The following is a 12,706-nucleotide window of genomic DNA, read 5'->3' on the forward strand; positions in this document are numbered from 1 at the left end:
ATTTTATTTCCCTTGCTGCAAACTAATCTGAAAAAATCAGTAATCTCCAAAACAAGACTAATACATATTACAAATATGAGAAATAAAGATTGTATCATCTGTAAATTTACCCAAGTAGTCTTTAGAACAAAGTATCTAATCACTCCAGAAGAACAACAGACTACAAATGCCAAAAAACCTCCCACTTCTTGATACACTTGTCAGCAGCAGAAAACACGTCTACCATGAAGATAGGCTTAATACCCAGATGGTGCAAGTCAGTGTAGTATGACTGAAAACAGAACTCAAGAAGCTCAGTAACTATATGGCAAATCTACGATGGCAGATACGATTAGAGTAAAATTTTTAAGATGAAATTTCTTAACTCATTTTAATTTCAACCTCAAGTAAGATTTCTAAAATAAACAAAAACCATCATCTGTGGAAACAGTAAATATTGTAATTTGAGGGAAGTAGCCTATTGTATATGCATTTGCCCAGCCTCTAAACAAAAAATTGTGTTTAATTTCAATTGTGGAACTGACTGACTTCTGTAATACCTTCAGAAATGATGTTAGGTAAATGTGGATCCATAACCTATGCCAAAAGGTGTAAAATTTATCATGCCTACTTTCATCAGTGTAAAAGTTAACTTAGATTTGGTTTCTAAACTCTGTATTGTTGGTAACGATGGAGTAGAGTGATCTCATATATCTAAGGATGAAGGTTTCCAGAAGTTTCATCTCTCTTCACTGATTGTCTGACTTAGACTAGGTACCTAATAATTAGACTGCCTACTTTAATTTCATTTTGAACATTTAGACTGCTGCATCTTTAAAGGGGAGACCTAGACCAAAAAAATCAGAGTGAGAAAATGTACACTAGCATCAAAGGATTATAATGTGATCAGCAGCTTAATGAACTATTTTTTTAAAAATTCTGTAACAAATGCCTTTTTTTTTTAAACAAAGCATTACATTAGTCAAGAATAAATGAAAACATGTACAGTAAGTTAAAGTATTTAACTGATTACCAGACAAACACACATACAAAAAGCATAATTTAATTATCATTATTTTGCAGTGAGCATTAACAATTAAATTTTTAACTGTCACAATTCCTTATGAATATCTAAAAGCCTAATACAAATATCCAAATTATTAGTAAAGATTAGACATTTAAAGTATTACCACTAAGACGTTCAGTAACTCTGCATTAAATGCTAACAAGCCCTTTCTAGAAGAATATTAATTTACAGTTATTCTTTCTACAGTAAAAAAAATTAGATCTGTGTTTTTCTGCTTCCATTCCCCACCCAACCACCCACATAGTTTTACTCTCAGACTGAGTTACTAGCCAATCAAACCTGATGGTAAAAAACCTCTTAACCAGGGGTCCAAGATCTCAGGTTTAGCACCCAGCTCAAACGCTCTTTGGGAAGATTTTTTTGTATAATGTGCAAAGTGCAAGTTTTCTCCAGTGCTATCACAGAAGTGCGTGCTGTGAAGAACTTCACCATAGAATAAAACAGTAACAATTAAGACTTGGATTTCCAAGAGCTCTATAACGTAAAGTGTTAGATGATGTTTACAGGAATGACAGATCAAGCGGATTTTATACTGGTGCTTATTAGATTAGGTACTTTCTGACTGCAACAGGCCAAAGCAATGTTTTACTCAAGTTCTTCAGTTTCCTCTGTAAAAAGGTCAGCCAAATCTGCCACTGTCAGAACTGAGGCTTCTGACTGTTTCATGGAAGAACTCGTGTGGCTGTGGGAAAAAGTTGAATGCAGACATCAGAGAAGGAGTCGACTTAAATAACAAGCTGTATGCACTGAAGACAGACCACATGGTTCAGAGTCCAGTAACTGTTCAGCTTTGAAACTCAGAATGAAAATCCCCACATCCCAATCAGCTACTTCTCTAGCATGTTGTAAGATACAAGTCCCTAACAGTGGTCAACACCAAACGCTGCCGAGGCAGAACATGGGATAATCCACTTTGCCTTCTTAACATTTAAGGGACTGGCCTCAGCTTCCAAGCATAAGGTTTGATACCACTTCCAAAACATAAGGCCTCATTGGATCATTCAACCACTGTGTATTTATCTGAATTTTGTATGCAGAAGGAGAGCTACTTTACAGATATGGAAAATGATTAAATAATTTTTTCAAAGCTAAAGCTGAAACCTTTCATAACTACAGCCAAAGATATGCATGCAAACTTTTAGTCTCATAATTTTTAATGGTCAAAGAACTGGAAAAATAACTAATTCTTTTTAATCAAAGGCCTTCTCCTAGATTTGTTATGTGTATACAATATACTTAAAGAGGTACAAACCTCATGTTTTCTGCACAAAAAATGTATGCACTATTTTTGTTCCACTCCCAGTTCATCATTGCTTACAGAATTTTAAAAGATAAACACCGTGAAAACTTTTTGTGTCTGCACACCTGACTGACTTTTGAGCTACCATCTGTGCAACTCGTGCACTAACTGCAAAACTAACCAGTGTGTCACAGCACTGAGACTAGGTTTGCAGAACTCAAAAACAATGAAAGAAAGAATTAACACTCTATATCAGAGCTTGTAATGTATGTTGTTACTCCAGTGGCAGGGTTAGTATTACTCCATTAATTGCAATGCTTTTATACTAATGAATTTAGGTAAGCTGAAAAGATAAATCGTAACACATCATTTATTAACTGGACTTTTATGAAATAAAACACACAAGATATAATCAAAATTTTCTCCAGAGAATTAAAATACCTTAAGCTCCAAGTTACGGACACCAGGTAAAATTTTACAAGTCTTAAAAAATTCAAATTATTATATGAAATTTCTATGTAATATATGCATACCTAACTGTAATAAAAGCATGGTTGAGAACCACCTTTTCATTTTCAGTGCAATAGTGATGTTTTAAAAATATTCAACACATACCTTCTATCTACAGTTTTCAGCATAGTCTGCATTCTCTCTTCTATTGTTGCTTTTATCAGGAACCTATGAACAATGGTAGATCTGCATGTGTTTAAAAGAAAGAAAACAAGACCAGAAGTGAGCAGAAGTTACACCATTACTGTAAAAGATCAAGACCACATATTTGTTTCATACCAATTACGTAAAGACTGCTGAAAAGATGCTTCTAAGAAGCGAATCTTACAAGGTGATTAAGAACTTCCCCTGACATTTGAGGATGCTTAGTGCTTCCCAGAGCAGACACTTCCACTTGGCTGGATCATATACTGAATGAATATAAGTTGTATTAACTAAAATCCTAAAGCAGATGCTGGGCAAAGTTCTTCTTTTTGTGTCCCTACTATAAATAAACAGTCCTTGAGAGCTTAGCCTGTTGTTTAAATAAATGGCTTTGGCCCACTGGTTATATACAACGTTTACATTGCATTGTCACAAGTCAGTACAAGAGACAGAGCTCAGTGTGATTAAAGCTCATTTCCAGAGTTCTACAATATTGTTCTTGAAGATGGCAAAATACTACCTTTTTTTTTAATTTTTTTTTTTAAGTCAGTAATTGTAATTAGTAAACAGTAAATTGTAAGTGCTGGTAAAACATAAAAACCAAAATGTCAATAAACATAAAACAAAACTCCATTTATGAAATAAAATTTCAAAAAGAAAGTTGTAATAAAAAAATGTCAGGCACAAGAAAGTGAAATGGAAAGGAGTCAGCTCCAAAGATAAAAATGAGAAATCACTCCAGCCTCCCCAATATAAACATTCTGCAAGATATGAACCCTTAAAAGAGCTTGGGTGGTTTTCAGATCTTAAGCTGAAACTTTGGCAGGTAACATTACACTAATGAATGCTGCGGGAATACTTCGTGATTCATAGGCAAAGGTCTACCCAAAGAGAAGAAAGAACAAACTCAACTGGACTGGTTGCACTTACGACACTAAATAGAGTATGCATTCCCTTAAGCCCACTGTACCTGAACACAGCCATTTTTCAAATAATCTTGCTGAATTCTTAATCTTAAGAAGCACAGTGCCCATTCTTGCTGGTTTTATTGCTAGGTTTTTACCAGACCTTTTGTGCCAGCATCATGTAAAAATATAATGCAAGCTGTTGCAATCAGTCTTTCCTATGCCCTCACAGTTAATTGAAAATGTTTACCAACACACCCAAATAACCACCTGTTCATAAACGTTCCTCCACATACATGCTCATTCAGGCCCTCTTGTTTGGCCTCCATTTCCAGAACACGAACCTCACCATTATTCTAGGATATTATTATTCCAGAATTGATTCCAGCTATTTTTCTTACAGGGTTTTAAAAATATTTTTTTAAGTGACATGAAGTGTAAAGGAAAAACATATACATCTTATCCGTTGAGGATAAATTTTCCAAAAACCTTTGTTAAATGTCCAGTACTACCCTTGTAAAATCTACAACACTGAAACAAAAGATATGCAAACTCATTCACGCCTTCAACAAGATCTAGACGGGGGTAAGGGCAGAACTGATTAAAAACTAATCAGTTCTAAAGAGCATGTGCTATAACTTTCTTTTGGAAGAAAAAAACAACAAAAACCCCACCACCCCACCCCCCTCAAAAAAACAAAGCAAAACAAAACAACAACTTATGCAGCTCCTAATCTGGAGCTGGGAATGACCAGCTAGAAGGAGCCTCTCAAGGAAAGTAGGAAGGCCCGTGCCTGAATTTCGCCACACAGTGCATAAATGGTGAGTTACCCATACTTGCAAGCTAAGACATTCCGGGATGTGCTTACAAGCAGAAGTTCAAAGTTAAAAACCAAGGCATCAATGGCACACATAAAATAGAGCAGCAGCTGAAGAAGTTTTTCAGTATTTTGGGCTCGAGTCCACACTCTTCTTAAAGCCTACAGCTTCTGCATCTTATCCCCATAGCACAGAACTCCCTATGTGTGTTTACAGAGTGTATATTTTCAGCAAACTTTATTTTATGCACTTAAATATGCACTTTTTAAAAATCTTAATCTTTCTGTCCCTTATACGATCATCTTCAATAATAAGATTCCTGTGAATACTCTCATGTCCAAAATTCTGAAGTTCAGTGAACTAGATTTATTCTGATTACAGTACGCAGTTCTATTCTGGACCATATCTAAACCACTCAACACAACTTTAACACTTACTTTGTTTGGCCAATACGATGTACTCTGCCAATAGCCTGTAGCTCATGTGCAGGATTCAGAATGGGTTCGACAAGCAGAACATGAGTTGCTTCGATGATGTTCAGTCCATTGGAACCAGTGTGAAGAGGCAGCAGCAAAATATTGATGTTGGGATCATATTTAAATGCAGAAAGATTTTCCTAAAAGGCAAATACCACAGCAGTCTGACAAAAGTTCCTCAGTAAGGACTGTGGGGTACATCTCTGTATTTTCAAGAAGTTATAGCAGCTGGTACAGGCCCCAAAGTGACAATCTTGCAGCCTGACTGATCCAAGACCAGAACAGATACTCGACAGGTATCAGGAAGGCAAGAACTTCCTGCAACACTAATCAGTGTGTCTCATCCTTAACATCCATGCCAACCCTTCTTTCTCAAAAGTGAATGTACTATTTATCTCCAAAGGCTCTAAATTGTGGCTTTTCGTGATAAGGATTTTTGGAATTACTAAGTTAGAGATCAAAGCTTCTGCCAAACGAATTTGCTGCTCTTTCAGTTTCTCCAATGCAGCAATGAAGTAAAAGGATCAAACTAACTTCTATAAACTGTAATTTTCCCCACTGAAAATAATTTTAAGAAAAATATCCTTTATGTACCTGGAATTTATTTATTCCATTGATCTGAGAAAAAATCATGTTGTTGTCATACAAAGCTTTTGAAATTATGTCCAACACATCTTGCCACTGTAAAAAAAAAAAACAAAACCCAAAACAAAAGCACACAACACAATAAAAGTAACTCAACATTACAAACAGCAATGACAACTAAAATATACTTATTTACTTCCCTAAGCAAGAGTAGATAAAGAGCCTTTCAAAATACTAGCATTTGCACTTTTAAAAAAGGAAAAAAAGAAAAAGGAAAAAAAAAAGATTTGTGTGCCAGGAACTGAATCTTTCATAAAACTAAGTAAGAAATGTACGCAAAATGATCAGCTTGAATAAAATAAACTGGTAGCCATCACAAAGTCAGTTTTACAATGTATTAAAAATAGCTGGACACTACATTTAAAAATATCTGGAATTTCTAATACTTTCGTATAATCTAAGTGTCTGCTCTTTAAAAAAACAAGCTTTTACATCTGTTGACTACGATCATTGTTCTTGTCCCGGTTACATGAACTGCCCTAAAAACTCTCAAAACGATCAAGTGGCTGTACAGAGTAATTCAACATTTTGGTAGCTAAACTAATGAAAATATTATGACTGCTTTAAATTCACACACACGAAGACAAGACAGAAAATGGTGATTAATACCGTTGAGAAAACCAAGGATTTAGCCCCCGGATCTTTAAATTGAATTCTCTTCAGTGTTCGGACCACAGCTTCCACTTTGGTAGAGTGACTTCCCTTTGAAAAGTCAAAGAAAAGCATTAGTAAAGTAGGGTACTAAACAACTCCTGCTACATCCATTGTTTTATTAAATAATGCTGTATTAGGACTCCTGCACATCTTAGACAAATGGAAAATTAGCAGACTGGAGGAGGGGTGGGTTAAGTAGCACTGAACTGCTTTTATGCCTCCCTTATAATGCGCTGCTCTCAGATGCGTGTGTGGCACACTGAGGAATGAAGTGCCACACAGACATACCTATCTGCTTCTGCAGGAGGCAGAATGGATAGCCCAAGCAGTTGCACCAAACATGCCAGTTAGACCTTCTGAGGTTTAATTTAGTAGCATAATCTTTAAGGAATCTTCCAAATGCATATTTAAATTTCCCTCCCTTCACACCTCATGACAACTGATAATGGAAAACCTACCTGAACGCTGTTTCTGATGCTTTTATTTCTCACTCTGGCAATATCAAACTTCTGCTCAATTACATTTAAAATAAGAAAATGGTAAATATAATTAAATTATTCCTGAAGGATTGTGTGCTGCAATGAAAACACCTTCATATTCTGCATTCAGAAGTATTTCGGTGCTGAATGAATCCAGTAGTATATTTTACTTCTTGTCCACTATGATTTCTATACTCCTCTTTCCCCTTAAGTCAGGAAGAGGATTCTGAGAAACAGTTCTTTAGTATCTCCCTCTATTTCCTTCAGTATGTACTTTGTATTACAGCAATTTTACCTACTGTGTTTCTTTAAGAATCTTTTATTGAATTCCTTACTTGTTCTTACATGCATAGTGATTTCAGCTGTGCTAGATACAGCTGGACAAATATTGTTTTATTTCTGTCTGCACCTGTCCTCTGAAAATTGAATTAACTATGTTGGCTTGCTACAATGAAAGATCAAATTAACTGAAGTTATGCTGCTTGCAGAATTGGTGAAGAAGGATGTCAGCAGTCTAACCACAAGCTGGGAGCTAGTGCTGGGCTGCTTGATCATTCATATCTTATACAGCTAAATGAAGGTTCCAGAAATACATGTAAAAGACTTTCTGCAGACTGTTTTACCAGAAGCTGCAATAAGCAGTACCATTTATTTCCCAGGGTCTTCCACAGTGATTCTAACTCTGCATCACAGACACAGGACTAACCACGTTTTTTTCATGTCATCTCTGTTGCCCCTAGCAGACATTAACACTGTTACCAAGACAGAGAGTTAGAAACACTTATGTCAGTAGGTGGTGTGATCTACATGGATGAAAGACCCATTTGCAGCCCTGCGGCAGCTGCCTCCCAATCATAACCCCCTACGGTTAGCAGATCCAAGACTAACTTTTAGTATTTCCTATATATTCCAGGGTCATTTATGTGCTTTTTAAATACCATTCATCTCTGATTCAACAATGACAATTCTGGTTAATCTGCTCTGACCGTCTTTTCATCAGAGACTCTTTTTTGGACTTTACCAGAGGTCCTATTTTTCTCTGCTAGAAGAAATAGTAGCTTTAGCCACTGCTGATTTTCCCACCCTTCAGATTTCCTGCGACTCAGGTGTTACAAATGTGACTTTGTATAAGACGAGTCAGAGGAACTATGCTGAAGAAAGGAACAGCACAGTGATCAAAGTGGTTACAAATCTTTTTGCTCTATTTTTTAAACAAGATAACTAAGTGTGCAAAGTTCTCCATCTCACCACTTATGTTATATATCACAAACGATATTAAGCTTGTCACTAACTATTGACTAAAACTTTAGTTCACAGCACACAAAAAATTTCTATTTTGTTCTCAATATTTATGAAAGATGAAACTGATAGAAGTACCCTTGCTATTATGAGTTCTTAAAAAGTGTCTTAAAAAACAAGTTTTACCCACTCATTACCCATATACCTTGACTGTGTAATTTTCTTGAATATCTAGCTGAGTGTTTATAAACAGATTAGCTAGTTCTAATTAAGTATGGAACAGCAAATGTTACAATCAAAACTACCCTCTAACAAACAATTTCTGTCTCAGACAGGCTGGCAATACACCCTGTAATACTGACCAGACACTGGAAGCTTTTACAGAACCAAAACATGCAGGGATGCCAGTAACCTCTCAGAATAAAATGCTCCCATTTACAGTAATCCTTTTGCCTCTAAGGCATTAAGATGGCTCATGCTGGTTCAAAATAAGGAGCAAGATGTATACCACACAACAGAAGGAAAAAAAAAAAATAAAGGTGCTGAATACTGAAAGAGACCAGAGGCACTGACAAAGTTCAGATGAAAGTATAAATGCTGAATAAATCACATAATTTTCATACATACACTGCAAGATATTGATCCTAACCTCAGTATTTGATAGAAACCATAGTAAGTTAGTCATCCTTTGTTAACTGTCTTTAAAGGAATATGAGGTAGGAATTTTTAACAATGCTGATTGTTTTGATAATGCATACAGTGAAGCTACAGTATAAGTTGTTTTAATGAAAAGAAAAAAGAAAAAACGGCTTTGCTCAAGGTAACATGTGAATGCATACAGAATCTGTATTTTTGCTGTGCCTGAAATTTTTGATGCAAAAATACTTCAAGAAAACAGCACAACCCATTACACAGGACAGTAGATGACATGTTCCTTCTGTGGTTTATTTACAAAATTTAGTTATTATATTTATTTTACTTTTTTTAATGTACTTTATGAAATAGATTTGAAATTTTCTTGCTAGGAACAGGGTGGTATCTCTAAACCCTGAGGAAATAATGTGTTAAAAAACACATATGAAGCAAAGTCCTAATAAGTAACGCTTCAAAAATACAGACTATTTACTCCCCCTGGTGCCACATGCTGTCAACTACTTCAAATCTAATAATCTGAGTTAGGAAGCATCTACTCATAAAATGGAATTCCATTTGTCCAGGGAGGCTGATGTAACTAGTGTGAACACAGTAGCATTGACTTCAGTACAGGCCAGCAATCCTAGTATACCGACAAGTTTCAAGGAGAGTCACCAGATACTAAGGAAGTCTTTGTCAGCATGTTTCATTATTGCTTTTAACTATACTAACAAGATTAAATTTATGATTGGAATGTTCAGCTGTATTATGATCATATATATATACACACATAATCATAGCAATAACATCCCAATCAAAATATTACCAATATTAGTGTTTTACCTTTGCATTTCAGTCCAGAATCCTCTATTTTTTCCACAAGTGCAATAACCACAGTTTTTTGGATTAACACTGTTAACAGATTTGTGCAAAGCCAAAATGTACCTATGCACTACATGTGTCAGTATTGCTAAAGACTCATTGGGATGCTGTCTCTTCCTCCACCACTGCCTTCAACCCAGTGAAAACCCTCTGCTACCAAGGAAAGTAGATAAAACACTGCAATCAGGACTGAGTTCCTACACATTTGTGTCTAGAGGTTCATTAACTTTTGTTATTAGGAAGGCACACAAGTTGCAAATAAAAAATTTGAACCTTCAGATATCTTTTGTAGTAAGCAGAAAGTCAAGCCACAGTATTTTGCTAAGTAGGAGACACGCTTACGTGTACAGCTATTTTAATAAGACTTGTAGATTAATTACCTTTGAAATTCAGACTGTCAAGCTGTTTGAAATGATCTAACAGACTGCTAATTAAGGGAGAAGTCTAAGGTAGTACAATGAAAAGAACTTGTCTCCTCAGAAAGCCAGACTAAAAAGGCATAAACACATAAAAGTCACAGTGGAAAATATAGCTACCAGTCTCCAACAGAGCTGTACATTCTAAGTGGAAAGCTTTGAGAAAGAAATTGCCCAGGCAGGGAGCTGTGTTAAGACCAAAAGTCACTCTTTATTCAACAATCATCTTTTAATTAGGTATATGTATCCAGTAGGTGAGGCTTTAACCAAATACCTACAAGCTTAAAAAACAGAGAGGCAAGAGGCATGAGTAGTTTCCTCAGAGTTTTCCTTTAGATTTTTCAAACAAAACCAAACCAAAACCCCCTGAAAGAAGACTTGCAGAATATCCAGCTGCACAGAGAAAAAGCTTACACCATACAACTAGACCAACAGAATTGTGGATGAGCTTGAAGAAAGTGGCCTCACAACCATGTTACTGATGATACATTGGTAGGGAAAAGAAAAGACAATATCCACAACATCACGCCGGAGAAACCTTTCTCCAAAGAACAAATTCATGGCCAACATGTTTCAATTATAAGCATTGGTTTTGATAAATAATATTTTACGGGATTAAATTTTTTTAATTTTCTCTACTGCGTATGGATTTATTACTGAATAAACTTTGGGTCAAGTTACTGAATATATTCATTAGAACCTGAGGAAGCATAGATATAATCTCCCTTCAGGTTTTAAATATTTATTCACCCCTATTAAAAAAGTAGTTGCTTTTTTCCTCTTAATTGTGGTTTGTATATCAGACAAAGTTACACAGATATGCAAAACGCAAAACAACTACTCTATTTCTCAGGTAGCTCAAGAAACATTCCAGATGACTAATCTCAAGTTCAGAATCAGGACTTACCTTCTCTGGCTCTGGCTAATGATGAGAACTTCTCAATTTAACGTATTTACCTTCTCCTAACAGTAAAAGAAAGACCTATATATATAAAGTTCAATTCAAAAGAAAAAGAACTTTACCTGTTATAAACAAAACAAAAAAGTGACCCTACTTACAGAACTATATGATAGGTTTGTCTGCCCAAATGCATTCATTATGCAACAAAACACAACAAATATACACTGCTGAAATTTTGGGCCACAAAGCTCCAATAAACAACGTACCTTTACAGGAATATCATCCTCCTGATTTGCAGTTTCTGCAGTGAAAACATACGATATTTCTTTATGAGACGTTGTCTGCCTGCAAATGGCACATTTGATTGAGCTCCGGCGGGTGCCAACGCTGTACTGTTCTATGATGATAGCTACACATTCATTACAAAAACAGTGTCCACACGTCAGCACTGCCCACTATGCAGGGAATAAAAAAACCCAACACAAACACAGTTGTGGATCAGTTTTGGATCACTGAAAAAGAAAACTAGTGTACTAATACATCATAAATAACATTTTAATTGAAACATTATTTTCATGAAACTCATCAGATTAAAATTGAAAAATTTTATGATTTTTAGCACTCCAGCTCCTAAAAAGTGTGGCTTTCAAAGTTTTCCAGCAAAGATTCATGATCCCCAGAAGCTGTCTCCATTTGTTGTTATTTTTTTTGCATTTTCACAGTTATAAATTTGAAAGACATCACAGTCTTTCATATCTATGAATGATGATTCTTAATGCATACATTAAGTAAACAAGTATTTACACAATTTTTTAAAAAATGACACTGTTTATATTTGCCTTCTGTAAAAGCCTTTTATCTAGAGATTCATACTAGATCAGTCTTTATTAAAAAAGACCTAAAAAAAGTACTTCAATATTTACTCATTGTTAAGTCACAGACAACATCTTTGGACTTAAGATGATGATTTTTTTAACAAAGCCTTTATCTTTTTTTGACAGAACGCATTAGAAACAAGATTGAATTGCAGAAGCTTTTCTTCCTTTGTGGGCCTAGAACATCCACGTGTCAGCTACAACCTTCCATTACAGAGAAGTAATTTGTTAACCAGTGGTTTTGCATCTAGAAGTAGTGTCATACCCTGTACTAGTGCCTATAGGCCATTCTAAGAGGAAAAGCAAAACAGTTTTCATGGGGGGAATTGACTAAACAACTGATTATAAAGTAAAAGATCTTTGAGGCTTTGTAAGGTTCTTTCCATCAGGCGAAACCAGGATGCAAAGCATTTTAAAAACTTCTTGCAACGTGACGGCTACTGTCATCTAAAGTGACAGTCTGAGCCAAAGGTAAAGAAAAGATTATATTTTCCTTTCAGAAATCTCCTCCAGCTCAGAGAGAAAGCATAATGGCAGGTAACAGGGTAAACAACTGTTCTCTGTAAAAACCTCTATCACCCTCGAAAGAAGAGCGCAGAGGGGATTTTGGAAACGTGGCAGGACACCAGTTCATGCTTACACATATCTATAAAGAAGCTAAAACACCTTAAAATAGCTACCCTAAAAAAAAAAGAGCCAATTTAGTTTGACTGTACAGGAGTGCTTACATGTTTTTACCTAATGTGTGGTAAGTATTAACTATGGCTTTATACTTTATGATATATATCGGTTTTGATTAAATCTCACTGAAATTTCAATTCCT

At 35.5% G+C, this 12,706-nt stretch overlaps 1 protein-coding gene across 1 annotated transcript in view; it reads right to left on the minus strand.

The window, feature by feature from the left end:
• Positions 1 to 1,557: 1,557 nt before the first annotated feature.
• The window catches only part of SHPRH (SNF2 histone linker PHD RING helicase, E3 ubiquitin protein ligase), a 52,273-nt gene continuing 41,124 nt past the window's right edge, over positions 1,558 to 12,706 (minus strand). Inside the window, exons 24-29 of the mRNA XM_010131427.1 lie at positions 11,275 to 11,463; positions 6,414 to 6,506; positions 5,754 to 5,840; positions 5,121 to 5,299; positions 2,922 to 3,002; positions 1,558 to 1,748 (exon numbers count right to left, since the gene is read on the minus strand). Coding sequence (XP_010129729.1) covers positions 1,652 to 1,748; positions 2,922 to 3,002; positions 5,121 to 5,299; positions 5,754 to 5,840; positions 6,414 to 6,506; positions 11,275 to 11,463 — 726 coding nt within the window. The 3' untranslated portion in view covers positions 1,558 to 1,651. The remainder of the gene's footprint in view (positions 1,749 to 2,921; positions 3,003 to 5,120; positions 5,300 to 5,753; positions 5,841 to 6,413; positions 6,507 to 11,274; positions 11,464 to 12,706) is intronic.

This window comes from Buceros rhinoceros, unplaced genomic scaffold (genome assembly GCF_000710305.1).
Source record: "Buceros rhinoceros silvestris isolate BGI_N320 unplaced genomic scaffold, ASM71030v1 scaffold5542, whole genome shotgun sequence".
NCBI lineage: Eukaryota > Metazoa > Chordata > Aves > Bucerotiformes > Bucerotidae > Buceros > Buceros rhinoceros.